The sequence below is a fragment of the Ambystoma mexicanum genome, chromosome 6p, assembly GCF_040938575.1.
Source record: "Ambystoma mexicanum isolate Mex_15411 chromosome 6p, UKY_AmexF1_1, whole genome shotgun sequence".
NCBI classification, from domain to species: domain Eukaryota; kingdom Metazoa; phylum Chordata; class Amphibia; order Caudata; family Ambystomatidae; genus Ambystoma; species Ambystoma mexicanum.
In genome coordinates this window covers 1177540047-1177563159 of record NC_090935.1, presented here as the reverse complement: position 1 = coordinate 1177563159, position 23113 = coordinate 1177540047, and the positions used below count along the sequence as shown (strand labels likewise).

The 23113-nt window shown below is 42.6% G+C and overlaps 1 protein-coding gene across 1 annotated transcript in view; it reads left to right on the top strand.

Annotated features, from left to right (window-relative positions):
* Positions 1 to 22573, top strand: part of LOC138510813 (myb-related transcription factor, partner of profilin-like) — a 146086-nt gene extending 123513 nt beyond the window's left edge. Inside the window, exons 2-3 of the mRNA XM_069626508.1 lie at positions 10133 to 10327; positions 22293 to 22573. Coding sequence (XP_069482609.1) covers positions 10133 to 10327; positions 22293 to 22573 — 476 coding nt within the window. The remainder of the gene's footprint in view (positions 1 to 10132; positions 10328 to 22292) is intronic.
* The last annotated feature ends 540 nt before the right edge of the window (positions 22574 to 23113 follow it).

The following is a 23113-nucleotide window of genomic DNA, read 5'->3' as shown; positions in this document are numbered from 1 at the left end:
ACGCACCTTAGCGAGCCCCTTTTCTGAAAATCAAAACCCTTGAACTGTTCTGGACACACCAACTTGAGTGAGTTGGCGTATTCTTGAGACCATCTGTGACAACAGCATCCAGCATACCCAATGCAAGACTGTGGAAGCAAACTGACGGTGGCCTTGCTTGCATGGCCCACTGAGCATGCGCTGCTGGAATACTCACACATTGGGAAATTATGGTTTCTCTTGAAACATGGCAAGACTCACGTGTGCTCCCCTAGCTGCTCGCTGGAGCAAAGGGAGCATTCAGGTTTATCTGGGCATTCCTTCATCTCTTTCATTATGCACGGTCGGTCCGCACCCTGTCCCCCATTGTGCACATGCCACCTCTAATTAATGAACACAGATAAGTGGTTAATTGACTAATAAGTGGGCACATGGTGTCTGAGTTAAATTTGCCAGTTGTTTAAAAAGAAACCACACTGCTACTTTCCAAAGTAGAGAATGTCTTCACATCATGTAATATTCTAGGACTGTAAGTGCCCTCTGGCGACAACATGCATCTGAAAAGACTTGTAAATTGTTACATCTATAGCCCTGTTTTCAGGATAGTAAGAGTTAAACATGCACATTTACATGCAGTTCAGCCTGATTTACAGAGGACTCTAGAAAATGCAAGGTCTTTTTGGAATCTGTCAGTAGCTTGTTTCTCTTGCATCTCAAATACCCCCTTTTTCAGTCTGAACTCATTGCGAAATAGGAGGGTAATTGCCCCTAAAGTCAGACTCAGGGCGGTATGGATTTTCCAAAACAAATCAATAAGTTCTGTGGGCTGTTTCTCCCCTACTCTTTCCTACTTAGTTGGTACTGGGCAATTACTAAATTGTGCCTCTTCCCAAATGTCGCAGCCCTCCAACGCCTGATCTGGGGGTCTATCACACTGAGGATGCAACAGAAAACTTTAGACACAACGATGATTCAACCCCTTTATTGTTCCATATGTGGAGGGTTGTAGTCGTTTCTGCAGAGTCTATAGGTAAACCACCTAAAACACACAGGGAAGGCCCCATGGTTAATAGTGTTGGGATGGTGGAGTATATACAAGTAGTGCATTGCATTACTCCACTCAGAGAGGGCCGATCTAGTCCACTGTCCAGTTCCCTTGTCTAACCAGAAATATCTCAGATTATTCACATTCTAGAAGCATCCTTCAGTTCATGCTCAGTATTAGGGTATATTAAACACATCAGCATTTTTCTTTCGTTACCTTGACAGTTGTTCCAACAGATGAGTCACCCTACTGGCATCTTTAGTAACACAAACACTGAATCCAGAGTAGGACTCTGCTTGATCTAGGGGACACCTTTAGCAGGTAAGAGCAAGAACATTTCCCCTGATGGATGCCAGGATGTTTTTTCACACGTCGCTGGTCACTTTGCTTGCCCTGAGCCTACACCAGGTTTTTCTCCAGTTCTCTAGATGCTTTTCTCTGAAAGCTCTGGTGGTCTTAGGGCTGCCACCATGATCTGGGTTTTTGTCCCTAGCAGGCTAACCAAATGATGCTCCTTTCCATTGGCCTCTTGCTGTTTCCAGGATGTGGTTCCAAGTCCCTATGAAGCTGCTTGCACAAATCTCTCTTGGATGTCTCAACTCTCACATGGACTTGTCTAGCTGGCTCATTCATCTACTCTTCTGCCACCATGAGCTGAGAGCTCAAATATGATAGCCAGACAGTCCTTTTGTTCAGCTGCCCCCATTGATTGTGATTGTGTCCTCTCACTGATATTTCTACTGAACCTCATGCATGTAACTGTCTCACTTTCACTTGCTCCCAAGCATGTCTTCCCCTTAACTCCTGTCCTTGTTATACTCTGGGGCCTCTCTGCCTTTGGGTTGCAAGGCGCTGGTAGATTTCAGTTTGACCAGCAAGCTTGCCGTATGTACTATATTCCTAAGAAAACCATCCTCAGACTGATGTTTGCATGTTTCTGCCGCCTGATACTGCTCTGCCCTTAGTAGTTTATAGTGAGAGACCCTCTTTACCCTGTATGTAATAGAGCTCATAATTGTCTATCTCAGGAGGCCTTCCTGCTCATTGTAGGTTTGGAGTGGGGAGGCTGAGGGAACTCTGAGGCTTTCACCAAATCCCACTTCCAGGATTCTCTTCAGTTAGCGGGTGGCTTCCTATGGCTCCCAGATGCCTCCAGTCTTACTCCATGACCACCCCATAAATAATGCTGTCACAGGGCTCACAATTAGCAGGACATGGGGGACATCAGCCTGCTGACCTTCATTATTAGGGGTAATATAAAATGAGCAAGTACATTGTATGTCATCCAAATTATTTCCTGTGACAAATTGGATTATCTAAAATTATTTTCTGTATCTTGAATCCTAGTGTTTCCATGGTGGCTTTGGGTAATGACCATTCCATAACAAGTCCCAAGCAGTCACTTATTAATTTGGCTGCAGAGAAGGTAGATCCTGAAGCACTATATCTTAAGGGAATTACATTAGATCTTGAATTGTATCAATTAGTACAGGGCCCTACGCATAAACTGGGCAATACACTGGATTTGATCTTTGTCAGTGTATCCTTACTTAATCTCCTATCAATTGAACCAGTTCTTTGGTCAGATCATTTTTTAATTACTTGCCTATTTAAGGACTTTGGACTTCCTGCTAAGTCCCTACCACCGAAAGTCTGGTTTCGTTCCTGGCGTAATGCTGATCTCCAAGGCCTCACTTCATTAGTAACCACTAAGTGCCCGTTCCCGCTTACCTCCCTTTCACTGCTATCTCATGTCCTATGCGAGACTGCAGATAAGATAGCCCCACTGAGATTCGTTCAGCCATGCATATTGCCCTCAGAGCCTTGGTTCTCTGACCAACTTAAAGCTGTCAAGCTGAAAGTCAGACAGGCTGAACGGAAGTTGCATAAAACATATGACCCCTCTCTTAAAGATGCCTATAAGGCGTGTTCTGCCACGTACCATGCCGGCATTAAAGCAGCGAAAACTCAGTATCTCTCCCAGAAAATCGAGATGCCCTATGTCAACCCAAAGCCCTATTCTCCGTTGTTAAATCACTTTCTTCATCCACCACACTTTCTGCAAAGGTTATACCTACGCAAGAACTATGTGATAGCCTATCCCAATTTTTCATAACTAAAATTGGAGATATTAGGCGGAATATCAAGATTTCGGCTGCCACTTCATTGAATGATATAGATGGCTCTGCACCCCCTACACCTTCAGTGGGCTCTAAAGAGTGGTCTTCTTTTCCCATGTTCTCGGAAGAAACAGTCCTAACGGCGATCCAAAAGATCAAACCATGTTCCCCTTCTGACGCCATCCTGGTGGATATCATGAAAAAAATCGCCCCTGATCACCTGTCATTACTCACTGTTGCAGTGAATAATTCATGCCAATCGGGAATAGTCCAACTTCAACTAAAAGCGGCCAGAGTTGTCCCTCTTTTAAAGAAGCCATCACTTGACCCTACTGTATTGGCTAACTTCCATCCGATTTCCCTTCTTCCTTTTCTTACAAAACTCCTTGAGGCTCTGGTATCACCCATTCGATCATCATTTCTTGAATCCTCACACCTCCTTGACCCTACGCAGTCTGGCTCTAGACCAGGCCCAGAGAGTGTACTGGTCTCTGTCCAGGACGACATGGCCAGGCTGGTGGACTGAGGTGGGGTTGGTGCTCTGATTTTTTTAGATCTTTCAGCAGCATTCGACACAGTTGACCACCCCATTCTGTTGTCTCGGCTGGCCCAGATAGGTATATCTGGCCAGGTACTAGCTTGGTTCACGTCGTTCCTGGCAGATCGGACTCAGACTCTCTCCATTCCACCCTTCCTATCTGCTCCTTGCCATCTTAGCTGTGGTGTTCCGTGGGGGTCATCTCTGTTTTCGATTCTATTTACCATTTATATTTGGGCACTTGTGTGTCTCATCCACTCCTACGGTGCCAGGTGTTACTCCTACGCCGATGACACTCAGATCCTGATCCGGTTAGATCTCGATCAGGCTGAGATTCCGTCGCACCTACAGGAATGCCTGACTACCGTGGGAACATGGATGAACCTCAATTGGCTCAAATTGAACAGAGACAAGACGGAGGTGTTGGTAGTGGGGTGTCCCCCTGATCCCTCATTCTGCGTGTCCTCTTTTTGGCCTACCTCCCTTGGTGTCCTTCCCTCCCCTGTGGGCAAGGTTAAAATCTGGGTGTTATTCTCTCAGCTTCCTTGTCTATGGACAACCAAGTTGCTGCTGTTTCCCAAGTGGGACACTTTCAGCTGAAAGTGTTAAAGAGGCTTCTCGCTTTGATTCCTGCTCCTCTTCGCCAACCAGTGGTAGCAGCCTTGATACTATCATGGCTGGACTACTGCAACTCACTCTATCTGGCCCAGCCAAAGGGTCTCATCCATCGACTACAACGTCTCCAGAATATGGCGGCCCGGGTGGTGACCGGCACCCCTTACGGAGCACAAATATCCCCGGTGCTACCTTCACTGCACTGGCTCCCTGTTAACCAGCGCATTTGTTTCAAGGCACTGTGCATCATCCATCGCCCTATACATGATAAGGGCGCTGAGTTCCTGCAAACTAAATACTCATGCTACTGCCCTACTCATTAGCTACGTTCAGCCTCCGCTAACCTGCTTACCGTACCCCCTTACCATCGTATGAGGATCAGAGGCAGGGCTTTATCTATAGTTGGAGCTAGACTGTGAAACAAACTACCTCCCTCAATAAAGAAACTTTCTAGTCATCTGGCTTTTAGGAAAGCAATTAATACAATTCCTTTTTATCAAGTTTTATGTCTACTCTGTTAGTAGCTCTGCTGTGGATGTGTGCCCGTCTCTACAGTGCCAAGAACCTTTGGTGATTGTGTGCTTAAGAAATGACAATAACATAACATAACATTCTTATCATGTACTTAAACAGCCTGAAAATAATGCATCACATTCAATATGTTGTGTCTTTATGGCCAGACCATTCCATAGCCCCAAGAAGAATTGGTCATACAATATTTTTCATATACTTCGACTCAGACAAGTCCTACAAAACATGTTAATACCTTGAAACCTTAACTATACAAGCTAGATAACCACTGAAGTATGACATATTCCCTCAATTTGAAGACTTCTGATTCCAGAAATATGTTGTTGCTCCCCTTGGGCTGATTTCAGTAAACACTGCCTTGTGTTGTACCTGTGGGCTCTCACTACTCTGGGGCCTCACTCTCTGGGCCACAACCGGCTTGTTGTTATGGTGTCCTGGGTACTTGGGAAGGTTGATACTTAGCCCAACACTATAAAAATGGAGCTTGTTTTGTCTTCTGAACCTTGGAGACTGTCATCTGTTAGCTGCAATGTCTATCTTATTGGGGCACGCTGGCTTGCTGTATATCCTCATGTATTCATGGAGAATTGTCTTTGTTGTTGAGCACCTGGATGGCCACCTCCACTATTTCAAAACCCTGCACCTATCCATGAAAACATTTCAGGCAGTTACCTCAGATCACATGTCTGACAGGGACTGGTAGGTGTTTCTTTAAATGACTTGAGGTATTTCTCAGCTCTTCTTACCAACGTTCAAAACCCAAATTGCTTCTTTAATTTCATTAATTTATACTTAATCATCCCGGTTATTTATGTGTTATGGTTGTGGCACCGTTTTCGGTTGCTATGCTAGTGTTCCCATTTTAGGATGTTTTAGGAGAAAAGCTGTTGCTCATTTTATTAAGTCTGGCTGTGATATTGCTCTTCTGTCTTCAAGTCATTGTTCAGCAGTCTCTAGATGAACATCAGGTGTGTGTAATCATGTGTGTTGCAACACTTATGTTACCGAGTTTGATGCTGTTTCTATGGGCCTCATTACGAGTAGGGCGGTAAGGGATACCGGGCACCGGTAAGGAGACCGGTGCCGGTAATCCCCTACCGCCCTATTCCGAGGTCCCTTGGCGGGGACCGTAAGGAACGTGTGGTCAGACCACACGTCCCTTACGGGTCCCGCTAAGGGACCAGGGCGCTAATAACGGGCTTGCACATTGTGAGTCCGTTATTAGCGCCCTCACCATTCCCATTGAGCCCTATGGGGCCATGGCTGCCTTCCCACATATGGAGATTGAACAGATGGTAGGGCTAAAGGTAGGACTAAAGGCCTTCTTAAAGCCCTCAAAGAGAGGTCTCAATCCTCAGAGGGACAACGTAGCTCAAGTTTGGACCATGGGATAATGTGATCAGGGGGGTGAATGGGAGCTGGGATGTGTGTTGGATGGGGGTAGGCTGGGCTATAAAATTGAAAGGGGTTCAGCTGAGGTCCGATGTAGTGGTGGTTAACCAAGAAGTCAGTGAAGGGTGAATGGTAGAGTGGAGTGCTGAGGAGAATGTGGCAGTGTTCTCTGAAAGAGTAGAGGATGGTATGTGAGAGAGGAAGTCATAAAAGTTGGGTCTAGTGGTGGCGATGGGGGTGTAAAATGTGAGTGAAAGTGAGAAAGAGAAATAGAGAGAATATAAGGGTAGGGGGATTTAGCGAGGGTGTCTGAGTGAGTGCAAGTGACAGAGGGTGACAGAGGGTGTAAGGAAGGAGAGTGGTAGAAAAGTGTAAGGTGGATGTTGGGGAGTTTTCCTAAAGTCTAACTGGTGGTGAGACTCCATAAAACTATCCCTTGGTATACAGGCCCGAACTCTTAGTGTAAGTCTGTACTACCCACAGGCTTGGTAGAATGGCAGAGCAGCCAGTCTTATCTTGTGAAAACAATGTGAGCTGTAGGTCAGTTCAGCGAACCCAGTAAATACATTGGTCCAAAGAAACCCTTAGACACATGAATTTATTGAAAATATAATAAAATATACATTTATTTCATATACATAAGGCAAGGTAAGAAAATACTAGTTTAGCTTAACCAACAGAAAGTGAAGTTAAAACAATGTATCTGAAAACTGTGCGGCTAAGCCCAAAGCTTTGCATACAAAACTATTGAATTCCCACTTTCCCACCACCCCTCACCCATTTACCCCTTCATACTCTTGTGGTGCACTTAACTGACTCCCGCAGCGCACTTACCTGACTCCTGGGACAGTCTCCCTACAACGGCCCTCTCCCTGAAGCGTCAGTACTTTGTCCCATTTATGGGGAGGGAATGTCCGCCACAGGGTCCTTTTTATTCTCTTATTTTTTCCGTTAATGTCCCCCGCAATCCATGTGATGGATGCAAGGGACACCTTGGCAACTCCAAACCTATATTGCCAAACAAGGGGAGCAAGGGAGACTCCGGCAACTCCCCATCCCTGGTTCAGCATTAAAGGATTTGCTGAAATTGCCCATGCTGAATGTGCAGTAAATGCACATTTGGCATTTGTGTCCTCTATGTTTTTCACACGAAACAATACACAATGGCAACAATTTTTCAGGTGACTGCTTCAGTAGTAATGGCTTGCACCAACAATTGTTACAGTAAGGTGGTGACAGTTATAAAGTCACTAAGACAAGTGTCTGTTGGAAGGGAAAAGGGTATTCAACACTAATGCCAGCAATTTATACTTTGGCAGTACTTTTCAAGGTTTCTAGCACTTTTACAGTGCAATCCCTAAGGGAAGAGTCATGTAACTATAGAAAAGGCATAAGTTCCTCGGGATGCCTAGTTACTTTTAAGTAAAATTCTGTAGTGGAATAAAAAGTTAGTAAGGACCTTGGAAATGACTCTCTATGACCACACAAGCGGTTAGGCTTAGGCAAAGGATATGGGTGAATACCCAGATACTTAGTATCGCATTCCAGTCACAAATTGCAGGGACTACCTTAGGTTGTTTGAATAAAAAATAAAATGCTGCTGGATTCTTTCCTGTGCAGTAGCGATCAACCTCGTCTCCTGTTTCCACAGTCTGGTGATGAAAGGCGGGACTGTGGAAGGGATGTTGCAGCAGCAGTCACAAGAAAGGACTCTCATCAAGAATGTCTTTGGTCTCCCACGTCAGTCTGTGGTTTTGGTGCCTTTTTATCAGCTCCAACAGTGAACGGTTACCGCCCATTTGATGTGTCTCGATTCTGCAGTCCTGCACTCTGATGAGGGAACTTTGAGGAGTGGGATTGTGTCTTTGGAGGTCCAACTGGAGCTCACTAATGTTCTGTGAGAACTTGTGCTTTGGAAGACGATGCACTGAAAATGGGTCAGAGGTTCCATGGTGTGTGTGGTATACAGCCCTGGAAGGTCACAGTACGTCAGGGGATGGCTCGTTCTTCAGCTCATTTTATGGCTTGTTGGTCCCACCTGCCAAAAGGAGGGAGTCGTCCTCTTCGAACTCCTCTGTAGATAAACAAATGGGGTCAGGGCAGCAGCGGCCTCCTTGCGGTTTTTGCAAGGGTTGTTTGGTATCTCAGGTCGTCTTCAGCTTTGGATCTAGTGTTCGACTTGCCTTCTGCCTTTATGAACCTATCCTTTTATTAGGATTTCCCGTTCACTTCTCTGCAAACTCTCAGTGAAGTTTATAGAAAGGGGTGGGTGATGTCCAGTCAGGACAGCCAGCCCCCAATTGGGAACTGGTTCCATTCAGGCACATTAGCAGGCAAAGAACTAGGTGACATTTTTGTGCATAACCGAGGCTATGAATACAGTCTGTGGTAGAAAATAGCATAAATGTTGGTAGAACACATCCACTGCCACCAGCCATAACTTTAGGGTTGTCACTGTGACCAAAATGTAACAGGAGCAGAGAGAAGGGGGATATTAGGTATTCTCTCAACACTCCACATAAGGGTTGGTGTGCTAATCTCTCATACGTTAAAGTTTTAGGAAGGATACAAAGTATCCCTCTTTCCTTAAGAACAGTAGTTCTTAGGAACAATGAAAAAATGTCAACGGAGAACCCAAAGGGTCCTCAGCAACGCTGCACTTAGGGTGCTCATGCTGCAAAAGTGTAACACAGATGCCTTTAAGAGAAATGGAGGAAAGCAAGACTCCATAAAATAAGGTAAAACACAAACAACAAAGGTTTCATGGTTGGAGAAGTAAGGTTGAATGAGAGGGAAAAGTCTCCCCTCATTTTGGAGGACAAGAAAAAGGTCCAGATGTCCAGCAAAAAGTGCTGGGGTCTCCCTAGGAGAGGGGATTAAGCATAAAACTGATAAATCTCCCCAACAGTGGTACTAAGATTAATAATGGTGAGGCAGAAGAGAAGACGAAGAAAGGTAGTTGGCAAAGACAGGTGGAGAGAGTGCAATGAGATCAGGGGACAGCAAAGTGTACAGTGGTTATTTAAAGAGAGAGGTGAGAGAAGAGGGGCACAGGTAGAGAGAGGAAGGAGGGAGATCGAGGAGAAGAGAGATATGCACGAATTGAGAGTAGTGCAGAAGAGAAATGAAAGGGAGAAAGAGAGTGGAGTATATAGGATGGGAGTGAATGGAGGCAAGGGGCAGGGTTCAGCTTGAGTGGGAGGAAGATGAGAAAGGTCACAAAAGGAGGAGGGAAGAAATAAAGACAGAGGGTGAGAGAGTATGAAAGAGAGTGTGAGGGGGAGAGGGAAGTGGAGACACCACGGTGAAAGCAGTCTGCTGCCAACAGGGGGAGATTAATTTAGAAAGTCCCTGAGAGATCTAGATAGAGAAGGCCATCGCCTTTAGGTTTCCCTTCCAAAATAGGAAAGGTCTAGACAGTAGGGGTCACCATCTTTCTATATAAAGATGAATGTATGCATATGTGTGTGTTCCTTGACTTGTTCAGTCTAGTTAGTGGAGACATTTTACTTTATGGGGGTATTTTCTAGATCTGTAGTTTGAGGAAGCCATTCCTGTGACTAGTGCTGTGAGTTTTGTTTGCATGTGGCCAGTCCCTGGGTGGTCAAAAATGTTTTACTTCTTTGTTAAACATGCAATAAAGCGAACTTAAACATAATTTCCTGAAACTCTATTAGATATATAGCAGTAATCTGGCAGACTCCCATAAATATTGAAAGACCATATTTCCCAGTAAATTTCAATGCACAGTCCATCCAATAACCAGAATTGGGTTGATGCATAAGAAATATGGGGGTCACGTTGATTAATTTGCTAATATAAATTATGATTCAAAACCTAATTTTAATGAAGTAGCGCTGCACTAGGGGGAGAAACAAACAAATCCAAATCCTTTTTTTTTATCCCTTTTAGATGCTTGGGAGAAAACAGTTATTCCTTCGAGCTCACAAATCTCAGGAGATTCCACCGGAAGTGACGTCGGGCCTACTTCCCCAGCAATGTCTGCTGCTACACTTCCAGGCAGCATTACAGAGTTTTTGGATGAAATCCATGCCCAGCCGTCATGCGTCATGAAATGCATTGCCATTGATGAAGAATCTTTGCAGGGTAAGTAAATACTGTTTGCTAATTGAGGTAAAGTGTATTTTGTGTTTGCGTATCTTTGTTTTATCCATGTTTGGCTTTCACACTTGAATTCTTGTTCAGTAACATGTGTAGACGAATGTATTCTTTAAATCAGATGCTGACCTAGTTACAGCCCACTCACTCAGTGCATTTCATTGGCATAATCATCGGCTTGAGACTTGGAACATTAGCGTTAACTACCAAAGCAAACAGAATACATAAAAGGAAATAAAACAGTTCTTAGAAAAGACGCATATAATGGACAAGATATATTCTGGGTTGTAATAGGCCACTGGGGAGAGTGACTTTCCATGTAACTTTTAGAATACGAAGTTACAATGGGCTTTCACTTTGGTCAGGAGGATTGGAGGGAGCGCTAGTCTAAACATCTAACGTATTGGCAAGAACACTACAAAGTAATTGTTCAAATCGGACAGGCGGGCATGAGGTGGAGTAAAATACCCAAGGCCCTTTAGATATTAAAAGTTATTTCCCTCCCTTCATCTTTCCTTCTTTTTTTTGTTGTAACACGCCTTGTGCATATGTGATACTTCCGGATGCAGGATGCTTCCGTTTATTTTAGGAGGTAAAGGGATTCGGGCAGGGTGAGTGATAAACAAGGACACATGGAGACACGTCCAGGATGGCCTTCAAGCTGGAGGATTTCATTTTCAGTTCTTTGTTGCCCAGAAACAATGGGGATGATATATGTCTATATACTCTATGAGGTTGCTTTGGCCTTTAATCGCTTGATTTTAAATTGATAGTTTATTCAGTTTTGCTGCAAATAACGTAATGTACACATTACATCATGAAACGATACAAACAGCTTCTTAGAAAACACTGAGATTGCCATGGTAATCAAAAACTGTCAGAAAATATAAAACAACTAAATAGTATGTTGTTAGGAGGTTTTTCAGAACCAGCACAGGTGTTCGGCCCTTGGAAACCAATCTAGGGAACCTGCAAAGGTTTTGTACCCTATGGTTAGACACAATATCTTCACTGATAACAAGGCTGTGAGTACCCATGTCTTAGCAAGTGGGGGTTTAGAGTAAAGTACAATTGGCTTCAAGAGGGGCTGGCCAGCATTATAATTTCCATACAACTGAATATTAAAAACATGCTCTTAATTATCAGCACACATGCATTCAAGTCAAAAACAATATAATTTAAGCAAAGCAAAACAAACATTTACTGACAGGGCCCAAATCACGGAAATGTGTGCAGAAATCCTGCAGGGGCAGCGTGCCGAGAAGGACACTGTGTGAGGTTGCACGCAGAATGAAAAATACGCGTCCCACTTATTTGTGGAATTGACAGTGCAAAGTAACCATAATCGCAAGTTGTGGCTGGAATGCCCCTGACACGCCCACACGCAAAGCATAAACTGCCAGAACAGCTACCTTTGCGCGATCCTCCGGGCGCAAATACACGCACCCTTCAAACAGTGCATGGAGCCCCCCGCAAGCAGACCTGCATCTCGGTGACCCTGCAAGGGGTCCCTCATAACTGTATCCGGCACCTCGTCAACATGCGTATAACCATTCCTCACTCTGTAATTACTTGGGAAATCTGTGTGCAAACCCCCTTAAACCATTCCTGCACCATGCTAAACTGCGTACACGCACCCTTAAATTGGATCTAAACCCTGGTTGTATACAGGCACCCGTATAATGGACATGCAACCCCACCTCCGTGCTGCGATTCACACTTACGCCTGCCTTCGGGTGGTCGATATGTAGCACTTGCGTGGCCAATTCCTGGCTGAGAGGTTATGCAATCGAATCCATTAATATTTCTCGTACCACGCACTTGTGAGTGTGCGAAGAACTGCCTGCAGGCCGTCCCTTGGAACGCCCATTTTTGAGCAATCGAATCCATTAATATTTCTCGTACCACGCACTTGTGGGTGTGCGAAGAACTGCCTGCAGGCCGTCCCTTGGAACGCCCATTTTTGAGCAAGTTCGTCCCAATTTTTGGTGTTCCGCTCCCTTCCCATCCCTTTGCACAAGCCACGCCCATGCTCTACGTGGACTCTCATGGAGGTCCTTCGAACAGCTTGCAGAGATGTTCCAAGCCTGCGTGAACTCCACGCAAGTCCAGGCAAAGTACTGTGCGTTCGATTGCCATAAATCGACGAACGTGGATTTGCGCACAGTTTGGCATGCAAGTACCCTATTTGCTACACAAATAATAACATGAATCGGGCCCACAGTTTGGTAACCCAAAATGGATTATACACCACTACACTGATATATAGGCGTATACATAAACTGTTGCAATACTTAAAGTATAGCAAAACTGATGTTACCACACACATTACCGGCCTTGTAACATATTAAGACACACTTAACGTTTTCAATAATACTTAGGAAGTCCAGCCTACTTAATCAAGTGCCCAGGTTTTTTACAGGTAAGTAACCCAAAGATGCGCATGTATAGATTGTGTAGTTTGAGCACTCACATATGGCTAGTCTGGAATGACCATATACCTCAATAGGCTCAAAATGACTGTAAAAATGGTGCAAAGGTCAGCCTGCAGTGTTAGAGCCTAATTCGTGTTGTAGGGTAATTATTCAAAAGTCAAGCCTTCTGTAAGGAAAAAGGCAGACTACCCGGCAGGACTTCTATACCCAGACACGACCACCTATGGCAAGTCAGCCTTCCTTAACAGCTCACTATGTTCTAAACCAAGTGCTGATGCAACGCAGGTGAGCAAGAGTTCAAGATGATTATATTAACAATGCCTTTAAATGAATCCATCTTGTGGCAATTCACCTAACCTTACATGTTTTTAGGGAATCATTCACCCAAGACATGTACCAGACATCATCCTTCTTATGGTCTTTGAACCTTTGCAGGTATTGGGATGGAGTCTTCCCAAACCTAAGTATGACCAAATCATTCAATTGATCATTTACTTTTCTATTAAGAGAATCCAATTCCATAAGGGCATTACAACTGCTCTGGGGAATCCTACTGATAAGCCACGCAACCTGATCTTTGGCTCTTAAATTCTGAGCCACACAAATAATCTAAGAACAGTTAATCAATCCAGAATGTCTTCTTTCATGTCATACACATGGTCCTTGAGGATCCTAAGTGCATCAGAGGATCCAGCACCAGTGCCATTACTAGAGTCTCCGGAACAGTACTGCTAACCATTTTCATCCTCAATGTTTAACTCTATCTCATATGTTATTCCTTAACCTTTTCGGGTCTGTCAGCCTCCATCTAGACTAGCTTGATTTTTAATTCAAGTTCCTTGATGATTTTAAGCCTGTTTTTTTGTTTCCCAATCTTACCACATGCTCAACCTGAGAGGTAGTTGCAGGTGTAATAGAAGAAGTAGAGGAGACAGATGGGGAGGCTGCAGCAACAGCAGCCCCATCACTACCACCAGCACCACTCTTCTCACATTCATCATAGCTCTCAGTCTGCTGATGATCAAAACCTCTCTGCGTCATTTCATTTTCAGCGCCTGAGACAATCTAACACCTTACATTTAATGTTTACACATTGCACTAAATCAGGCATTCAGCTGTGTGGGTATGTATGTCTATCCATTACTCAGTATATAGCAAGTCAACCTACAATTCAAACTGACTTTAAGCCCTTGTACTCTGAAGAGCAAAAACAACCATTTTTGATGTCATCTTGGATGTCCTGAGTGTTAGTGTGAGCAGTGCATGGAGGCGGCACAAGTTATGGTTGCGCAATTTACCATAACTCGCATATTTCTTTGTTTTTTTATTCTACCTTGCAACCATAACGTCCATTTAGAAATGTTTTTACACTGAATTTCTAAGCTTTTGATTAATGCAACTTAATCGTAATGTCCACTCAACATTTTTTCACTGAATTTCGATAGGTTTTTACAGGTCGAACATAATTCAGCAGAAACTTCATAATTTCTTTTCACAGTCTTTGCACTTAAAAACCATTCTCCCCTAACACATAATAGCTATAATTTTCGCAGGCTGCATTGTTAATCCAGGGATGTGCCTGGAGCAAGGTGGCATCAGTATAACCCAAAATCGTAGGGGGACACAACATTCATTTTTTGTTTTAGCAGAAAGACTATATTTGGAGCAACAGTTCAAACAATCATTACAACCATGATTTACATCTATTATAACTTGGGGAAATTAAATACTGTTTTCAAAATGATAACACAATATCATGGAGTATACCAAATTTGAAGAACGCTGTATACATGGAGAATTCACTTCAAATTCTGACAGGTATTGAAGCACAACACTGGTTGCAATGAGGGAGATCATTTCAAAACTTTAGTAAGTAAAACTTCCCTTTTCCTTTCATTTATAAACATGCAGTATGCATTAGTAATACGTCTGTGAAAATGTTACACAACTGAATATAAACATTTTATATTGTAATAGAAAAGGCAAGCACTCTGAATTGGTTAGAATTATACTTCCGCTAAGAAGCTATAAATGAATAAGAACCTACTAAATGTACATTATTTTGTATTTTATAGAAAATAATGAAGTTCTTTTACTTCCATATAAACTATTATACTCTATGTATTACATATTGTTTCTTCTTCACAATCTCGAACAAGAACAACCCAATCAAAATCATGAGGAGAAAACAAAGAACAACCTTTTTTATTTTGTAAAATATTGAACATCGAATGAACGAATTACATATTGATTCAAATTAATTTAAAAATCAAACTTCTTAACTGTATGTTAAAAATCATACAATTAGAAATATTGATTTTCATTGCCCTACATGTACTTGCTACCCTTTCCCCCATCAATCATCCCAATAATTCCAACAGGGTAATACAGATCAATGGCTTGATGAGATTTCTATCCCTAATTCACCCAATAATTAACATATTCCACCTCCAAATTCCCCTATTTTTGTTTCCAAAAGTAATTCTTCCTCTCTATCATAATGTATATTAATTGAAATGTAAGGTAAATAGGCATTACATGCTTTTTAAACAAAAACACAATTTGAAGTTTGTGGACTATATATATGTTTGTGTCTACACCACTGACTGACATGTCTGCAGTGGCAATGACACACTGTTAATTAATTCACACACATCAGGGGGCAATTGTGATCTCCATAGTGCACCCAAATGATGTCACCCGGCTGTGCAGATGTTCACAAACCACGAATGTGTCCACAACAACGTGTAGCACTTTTAATCAGTTTGCAAATGTCATGGTGCCGCTGTGATTGTTGTAGCAAACCCGCGTGACATCACCCAGGTGCACTTATGTTCACAAATGCTGTGACATGGTCATGGGCAGCCACGAACGTCATGATGACACCACGCACGTGTGGCATGATAAAGTACAGGTGATCGATGTCCGTGCTTCGCAGATATTTTAAAATCCAATTTGCGGACCCACACATTTCTTATAGTCATTCAGAATCTGGCAGAGAAGAGGAGTGGTCTTTTTGAAGCTGCGAACCGGAGCTTATAAACTGTTCAGAACTGCATGCATCATAGCCATCCCTCCCCTTCAGAGGCCACCACCCGGAGGACCTGAAGAAGGGAACAGATAATGCAGGTGAAGAAGACGAGGTTGATGACATAGTGGAGTAGGTACCTGCTTTGTCTGTTTGTCGCAGAGAGTGCTGGTTGTGATAGCTTTTTACCATTATTGGGGGAGTGCGGAAGGCTCAGGCTGTCCATTTGTGCTGTCCTGAGTTTGGTGTCACACTCAGACATGGCCAGAAGGGGCAGTACTTCTTCTGGCTCACCGCCATGAATCACCACATCCGGACTTTCCACCCGACTGCTCTAAGAAAGACACTTCTTTTCTCAGAAAATAGAAGTACTTATTCAACTGGGAATTGGCAGATTACTGCACAGCCCAATTAGTCACAGGAGAATTAGTTACAATTTCTTAAGTGCATTTTGCTGCATATATATGTGGGGGGTGGGTTGAGGGGTATGATTAATGTATAGGGGAAAAGGTGGATTATGGGGGTCTCACCTCTCTCTATCTGTGTATATATGCAACAAAATGACCTTGTGACCTTTTCTCCAATGACCAAATACACCCGACCAAATCAACCCAAACCTTACACTGCCCCATCAACTTCCACTCAGTGGGGCAGAGTTTTCCTCCTGCTGGAACACAGACTATAACAGAGCCAGCTGATCCCTGCCTTCAGAGGACAACTGTCTTATGTATATAGTCTTATGTATATAGTTGAAGGTACTCATCTGCATGGGGGAGCAATTCCGCAAGGCGTTCGAGGCTGCTTTCCATCAGCATAAAAATCCATGCTGGTCCAAATAGTGGAGCATTTGTTTGGCACAGAGGAAAAAAGGTGACAGAAATGAAGTTCTGTAACACCCCTCTTCTCTGCCATACAAATATTGGAAACTTCAGCACGGCCTGAATAGAAGACATTAAAGCCTTAGACAATGGCCCTCATTACAACTCAGGCGTTAAGGGTTAACGCCACCGTTAACCCTTAACGCCTGATTCCCACAATAACGCCTGCTTTTTGCAGGCGTTAAGTTCCATGGTGCTAAGGCACCTTGGTGCTAATTACGGCACCGTAATTTACGGTGGCGTAATTAGCGCCTTCCCCACTCCCATTATGCCCTATGGGGCAACAATGGGAATGGGGAAGGGAAAATGGGAAATGGGGATTTACCGCCCCACTCACCTTGTAATGGGGCGGTAAATCCGCCATCCACCATGGTGTAAACGTAGTTTACACCATGGTGGTAATGTTGGTGCACTTAGCACCTCAGTTGTAATGAGGGCCAATATGTTTACACTACCATTCACAATACACCACCATACAACATAAGCTCCCTGTCTGTTTATTTCCATCCTTGAGGTCCATGGATGGGAAAATATGTCTGCGCACTATGTGATAAAAAAAAATAGATTGAAAGCTTTTTCAACTGGGCTCCTTTTTTGGCACTCTTTAATGTTGACTCTTAAAGAGAGCCTTTTTGTTCTTATAAGACTATGGGCCTCATTAGGACCCTGGCGGAGAGGGTTTTACGCCAGCGTAGTGCATGGCGTACCTCTCCGCCATACTACGAGTTCCCGTAGCGCCATGGCGGCCTTTTCCGCCTGGTTTTACCAGGCGGAGAAAACCATGGCGCTACGGGACCTCGTTGTTAATTACGCCACCGTATTTTACGGTGGCGTAATTAACTCCTTCCCCACTCCCATTATACCCTATGGGGCAAAAATGGGAATGGGGAAGGGCAGAATGGGGATTGGGGATTTACCGCCCCGCCAAGGTCGGAATGGGGCGGTAAATCCGCCAACCCCCATGGCGATATCGGCGGCTTTCCGCCATGCTTCGCGGTGCATTTAGCACCGCGAAATCCGCCTGGGTCCTAATGAGGCCCTATGATCTTAATATGTAAAAATGCAGTGGGTACTGATACATTTTTCATAACATCCTCTTCTTCCAATTTAAATTATTTCACAAAAAAAAGTTCAGTGCATTCTGAATATTGCAAAGAAAATGATAAAATATACTGGCCCTCATTACAACTCAGGCGTTAAGGGTTAACGCCACCGTTAACCCTTAACGCCTGATTCCCACCTTAACGCCTGCTTTTTGCAGGCGTTAAGTTCCATGGTGCTAAGGCACCTTGGTGCTAATTACGGCACCGTAATTTACGGTGCCGTAATTAGCGCCTTCCCCACTCCCATTATGCCCTATGGGGCAAAAATGGGGATGGGGAAGGGAAAATGGGAAATGGGGATTTACCGCCCCACTCACCTTGTAATGGGGCGGTAAATCCACCATCCACCATGGTGTAAACATAGTTTACACCATGGTGGTAAAGTTGGTGCACTTAGCACCTCAGTTGTAATGAGGGCCACTGAATCTTTTCTAAAAATGTTCAATCCATCATGTTGTATATCATCATTTTCAAAAGGTGACATTCCAAAATCTTGCAGAAATGCACATATGGCTGCATTCACAATCCACCTTGCTTTTTCTATTTGTGGAGAAAACAGCTTGGATCTTTTCCATTCTTGTCTCTGTAATTCATGAAAAAATAAACATTGTTTGTGGCAGACTTTTGAAGGTATCTTTAACGTCAAACTGCAAAGTTACAACATTTACATACCCTAAACTATTCTCTCCACAATGTACTACAATAATATCTGGATATTTCAAATGCTCCATATCTTCATAAGTAATAGTTGACTCCATTTCATGTCACAAACTTCATACCGCACTGCTTCCAATGTTTCAAAGCCAAGATTATGTGAGATTCCAAGCTGCTCTGCATACATCTGCTGCCAATTAACCCACACATTTTCTATAATCCAAAGATTCTTATTTTTGAGCTCCATGCTTTCAGCAATTCAAACAAGAAATGAAGCACTTGCTGCCCTCTCCTTCTCAGCAGTTCAACTCCTCTTCCACAAAGAGAAGACCTGATTGGTTGAGCCTCCCGAAGTTTGCCCACATCCGTTATGTTCATGCGCTCCACAGTCCTTTTTCCCTGCATGGCATGGTAATAGAACCCAGATGATATTTGCGATCTGTTGGCGAAGTCTGTATGTCTGCGGAGAACAGGCCACAGACCAGCCCTGCTTCCCTTTTTACCCTTAACTCTGCAACACTCCCTGATTGGTTATATTCAGTCACACACTCATACACTGATCACATCTAAAAACCCTATATCTAACCCTCTTAGCTTAGCTCAACAGTTCAGATGTATCTTTCATCTATGAAAGTGAATTTTTGCTGTCATTCAGAGCCTACTGTATCACAACCTACTGTACAAACCTTTACCGATTTCTATTTACAAAGCGCAATTAGCGCTGTGGAAAGTGTGCCTAAAATGCCCCATAGAGTCCTATGCACTCAAAATAAATGGGGATTTACCATTGGTACCACAAATTGTGATCCAGAGCTATTACTGCTGGACTAAATTGCAGTAACGCTAATTAAGTTGGGTGGATTTACTGCCCGGAACCGATCAACTCATGATGAGGCCCAAAGTTGCAGTGTTGCAGCCAAGTATTAAAAATCTCTTGCCAGAAACGTGGGATACAAAGGAATACTGGTTCTGACATCATACCGGTTTACATTGCATGTTAAGGGACCAAACCGCCCACCCTCATATGGTTTGTTACTCTAAATTATGCAGAATATGTATGGGAATATGTATTATGGAATGATTTACATGACTTTCTACATACTGCAAAACCAAAATAAAGAAGAAATAGAATTAAAAAGTGCAATAGAACTCTGTTCTCCTGATCCTATCAGTGCCTCAAGATGCTCCCTCCATCATTTCATTGCCATGTTACACTTATTGCTGACTGCATGCCCTATGATGGACCTTTTTACATGAGACACTTGTACTTCCGGGTACATGACTTGGATTCCATAAAGGAATGTGTATTTTGGTTAAGGTGTCTGAATTTGAATCCACTTTTGTGTCTCACAGCTCTAGTCTTCCCTGCTTTCAATCTTGCTGTCATCCTGTCTATTTCAGTGCAAATGCTTTCCTTTCTATTCTTGACCCTTACACTCTGCACGTCATTCTAAACACTCTTCTCTTCTTATTCTTTTGGATCTTTCTGCAGCTTTCGACACTGTTGATCACCCGCTTCTATTCTCTGGCCTCCCCTGTTTTGATTTTATTGTTTATATCCGTTCTTGGTTCGAGCCATTCCTGTCCCAGAGGACTTTTTCAGTCTCTTAGGCTGGGGCCTCTTCTAACACATTCCCTATTACTTGTGGTGTTCTGTAAGGCTCTGTCCTCAGTCCTTTCGTCTTTTCTCTTTATACTTCCTTGCTTGCTAAAATTATCTCTTCTTTTGGACTATCCCACCATTTCTATGCTGATCAGATTCACCAATTTCTATCCTTCCCACACTTCACTGATGATATTCTTAACAAGCTCAGCTCCGGTGTCCTTTCGATTAAATCTTGGATGACGGACCACTTCTTGGTACTCAATGCTGTTAAGGCTGAGGTTCTTTTCTTTCCTTCTACTACCATTCCCCCCTCTTTCATACCAGCTCTTCCTTTTATGAACTAAGGCCACACACCTCCTGGTGTCTGCCTTAATGTTTTCCCTGCTCTTCTACTGTTCTTCCATGCTCTTTGTGCTTCACCCGTCCTGCTTAGCTCCTTTGAAATCTGTATTAAATTCTTCTATTTGTGTCCTATTTCTTCTAACTCCTCGTGACTCCATTTCTTCACCCTGGATGATCTGGGATGGCTTTCATTCCATCATCGTCTAAAATGTAATTCTATTGTGCTTAGTTTTTTAAATCTCTGCATGGCCTCGCCCCTTTATATCTCTCTTCTCTTGTTTCATTGTATACTCCTTCTTATTCAATGTGCTCCTCTTCCCATTCCCTTCTTGGTGTTCCTCATCCTCCCTGTGCTCAGTCTTGTTTTTGTTAATTTTCTCTCCTTGCCCCTCTACACTTGAATGCTCTTCCTCTTTCTCTGCGTTCTATTTCTGTCTATTCTACACTCCGGGTCTCTGTGAGGTCTCGCCTTCTCTCCTCTGGTTAACAAAGTTACTGTAAATACAGATTCCATCTGTGTTTGCTATTTTTTCTGCATTTTATTGTATTCTCCTCTTCTCATGTAAGCATTTTGGTGTAAAGCGCTATATACAAATCAAATAAATACAAATACAAATACAAGGGCAACCCAAAATTGCACTGTAAAGGACATGGGTGGCGGTAAAAGAAAAAGTGAATCGGGTTAAAATTTGAAAGTAATTAAATTTTGATTTTTATATGGATCATACTGATATTTTTTTCTTTTTATTATGAATTTTATATAAGTAATATTTCTTTGTATTTATGTGTAAAGTTTTAATTAACCGTAACACATAAAATAAAATTAAAAAAATAACTGTCCTCCACTTGGAGAAGTACAACACTTCTTTTGGGGAAAAGAATATCAATCCAGAGGAGGACTACATATCCACATGCTTTTGTGGATTAGAAATGCTCCCGAATTTGACCACAACAGTGTTGACACTGTTTTACAATTTATTGAAAAATGCACTACCTGTTACATCCCTTCCAAAGACATATACTTACTGACTTACGGACACAAATCTTACATTTCTAACAACATAAGTATGGCAAATACTGCCAACGTTGATCCAAAAACAAAGGAAAATACTTCACCAAATGTCGTTTTGGATTCCCTAGATCAGTTTGTACGAAAGGTCAAGTAAATTCATGTATTTTGTTAGGCACAGTGTCAAAGGCAAATCTCCCAAAGCACATAATACATAAAACATGAAAAGAGATGAAGCATCCAAGTACATCAATGATGTCAATCTTGTCATTGCACTCTTGTGGAATGCTAACAGGTATGTTAAAGCCTATCTCACCAAAGCAGAGAAAACTGAGCTAAAAGACATCTGGGATGAAATATCATCTGACATAACCCTGTCACAAAGATTGTACAACTTTGGTATCACAATGGTGTCACTTAGTGAGTGGATGTGCTATGAAGCTGCAGATCATTCAACAGGTAAATCCTTGTATGGAAAATCTGAAAACATTCTCTGGCTCATCCTTGGTCCAACTTCATTGCAAAAAAAGAGTACTGAAATCCTATCAAGAAATTGGCAATTCCAACAGCCAAGACACCTAAAAAATAACCTCATTGACACATACTATCCAAACAGAAGTACTGCTTTGGACAACATGTGCCTGTGCGATATAGCCCCACACTATATATATATATAAATACTGGTATGCCAAATAAGACAACTGGCAACAATTCTGTTTTAAAATATGAAGGAAGTTTAAAAAGGCTTCAAAAACTGGGTCTATGGATCCATGTACAATTATCATTTAAATCTAAACAAAATAAATAACTTTCTTACATGACCTACTACAACTATGAACATTGGAGAAAAGAGGAAGAATTGTTAGGTGACCATGACACATTTCAAGCTGTTTTCAAGGCAAGCAGTATAACAATGACAATGTTAAACAGTACAAAGTCATGTTAGAGAATGAATGCCATCAAGAAGAAGAAATAGAAACACAGCTAAATGAAGGCACTTCTGAAGGCAGTCAACCATCTCTTACAGGGAGCCAAGAACCACTTGGAGAAAAACTAATTTCAAATGAAGCAGACATAGCGATGCATGAGATAGAAAACACCATGTACAGATCCCAAAAATATATAGAAGATTTGTCGGGGCTCAAATCACTGTTAAATGATGAACAACTCAACAAATAATAACCTTTAAACTGTTGCAACAGCTACCACAGTTCTATCTGCTTACACCACAGGAGGTGTAACTTTACACTGAATACTCCTCCTCCGAGTGGAACACCAAAACAAATTATGATATTACAAATTATCAGTAGAAGCTCCAACTGAAGTACATAGAATTCTATGACAAATGAAAGTCCTCCAAATAGATGGCATGGGTGCCATTTTAATGATTGTTTTAATTCATCTAAGAATGTAGGAAGTACTATAAACTGGATACAAATACTGTTTGGAGGAAAACATGGCATTGTCATTGGAGACCTCCTACAGTTAACACCATTGAAAGGATAACCCATATTTAAAACATTAGGCTACAAACAATGATTTATTACACTCAGCAGCATAAGCAATGCAAACCTGTGGCAACATTCTCACACAGAGAATTTGCACACAACATGAGTCAATCTGCTGATCCAACATATGCTCACATTTTGAAAAAAACATTAGAATTGGTGTGCTTACTGAAGACGCAAAGTCATCCTTGGAAAGTAGATTAATACATGA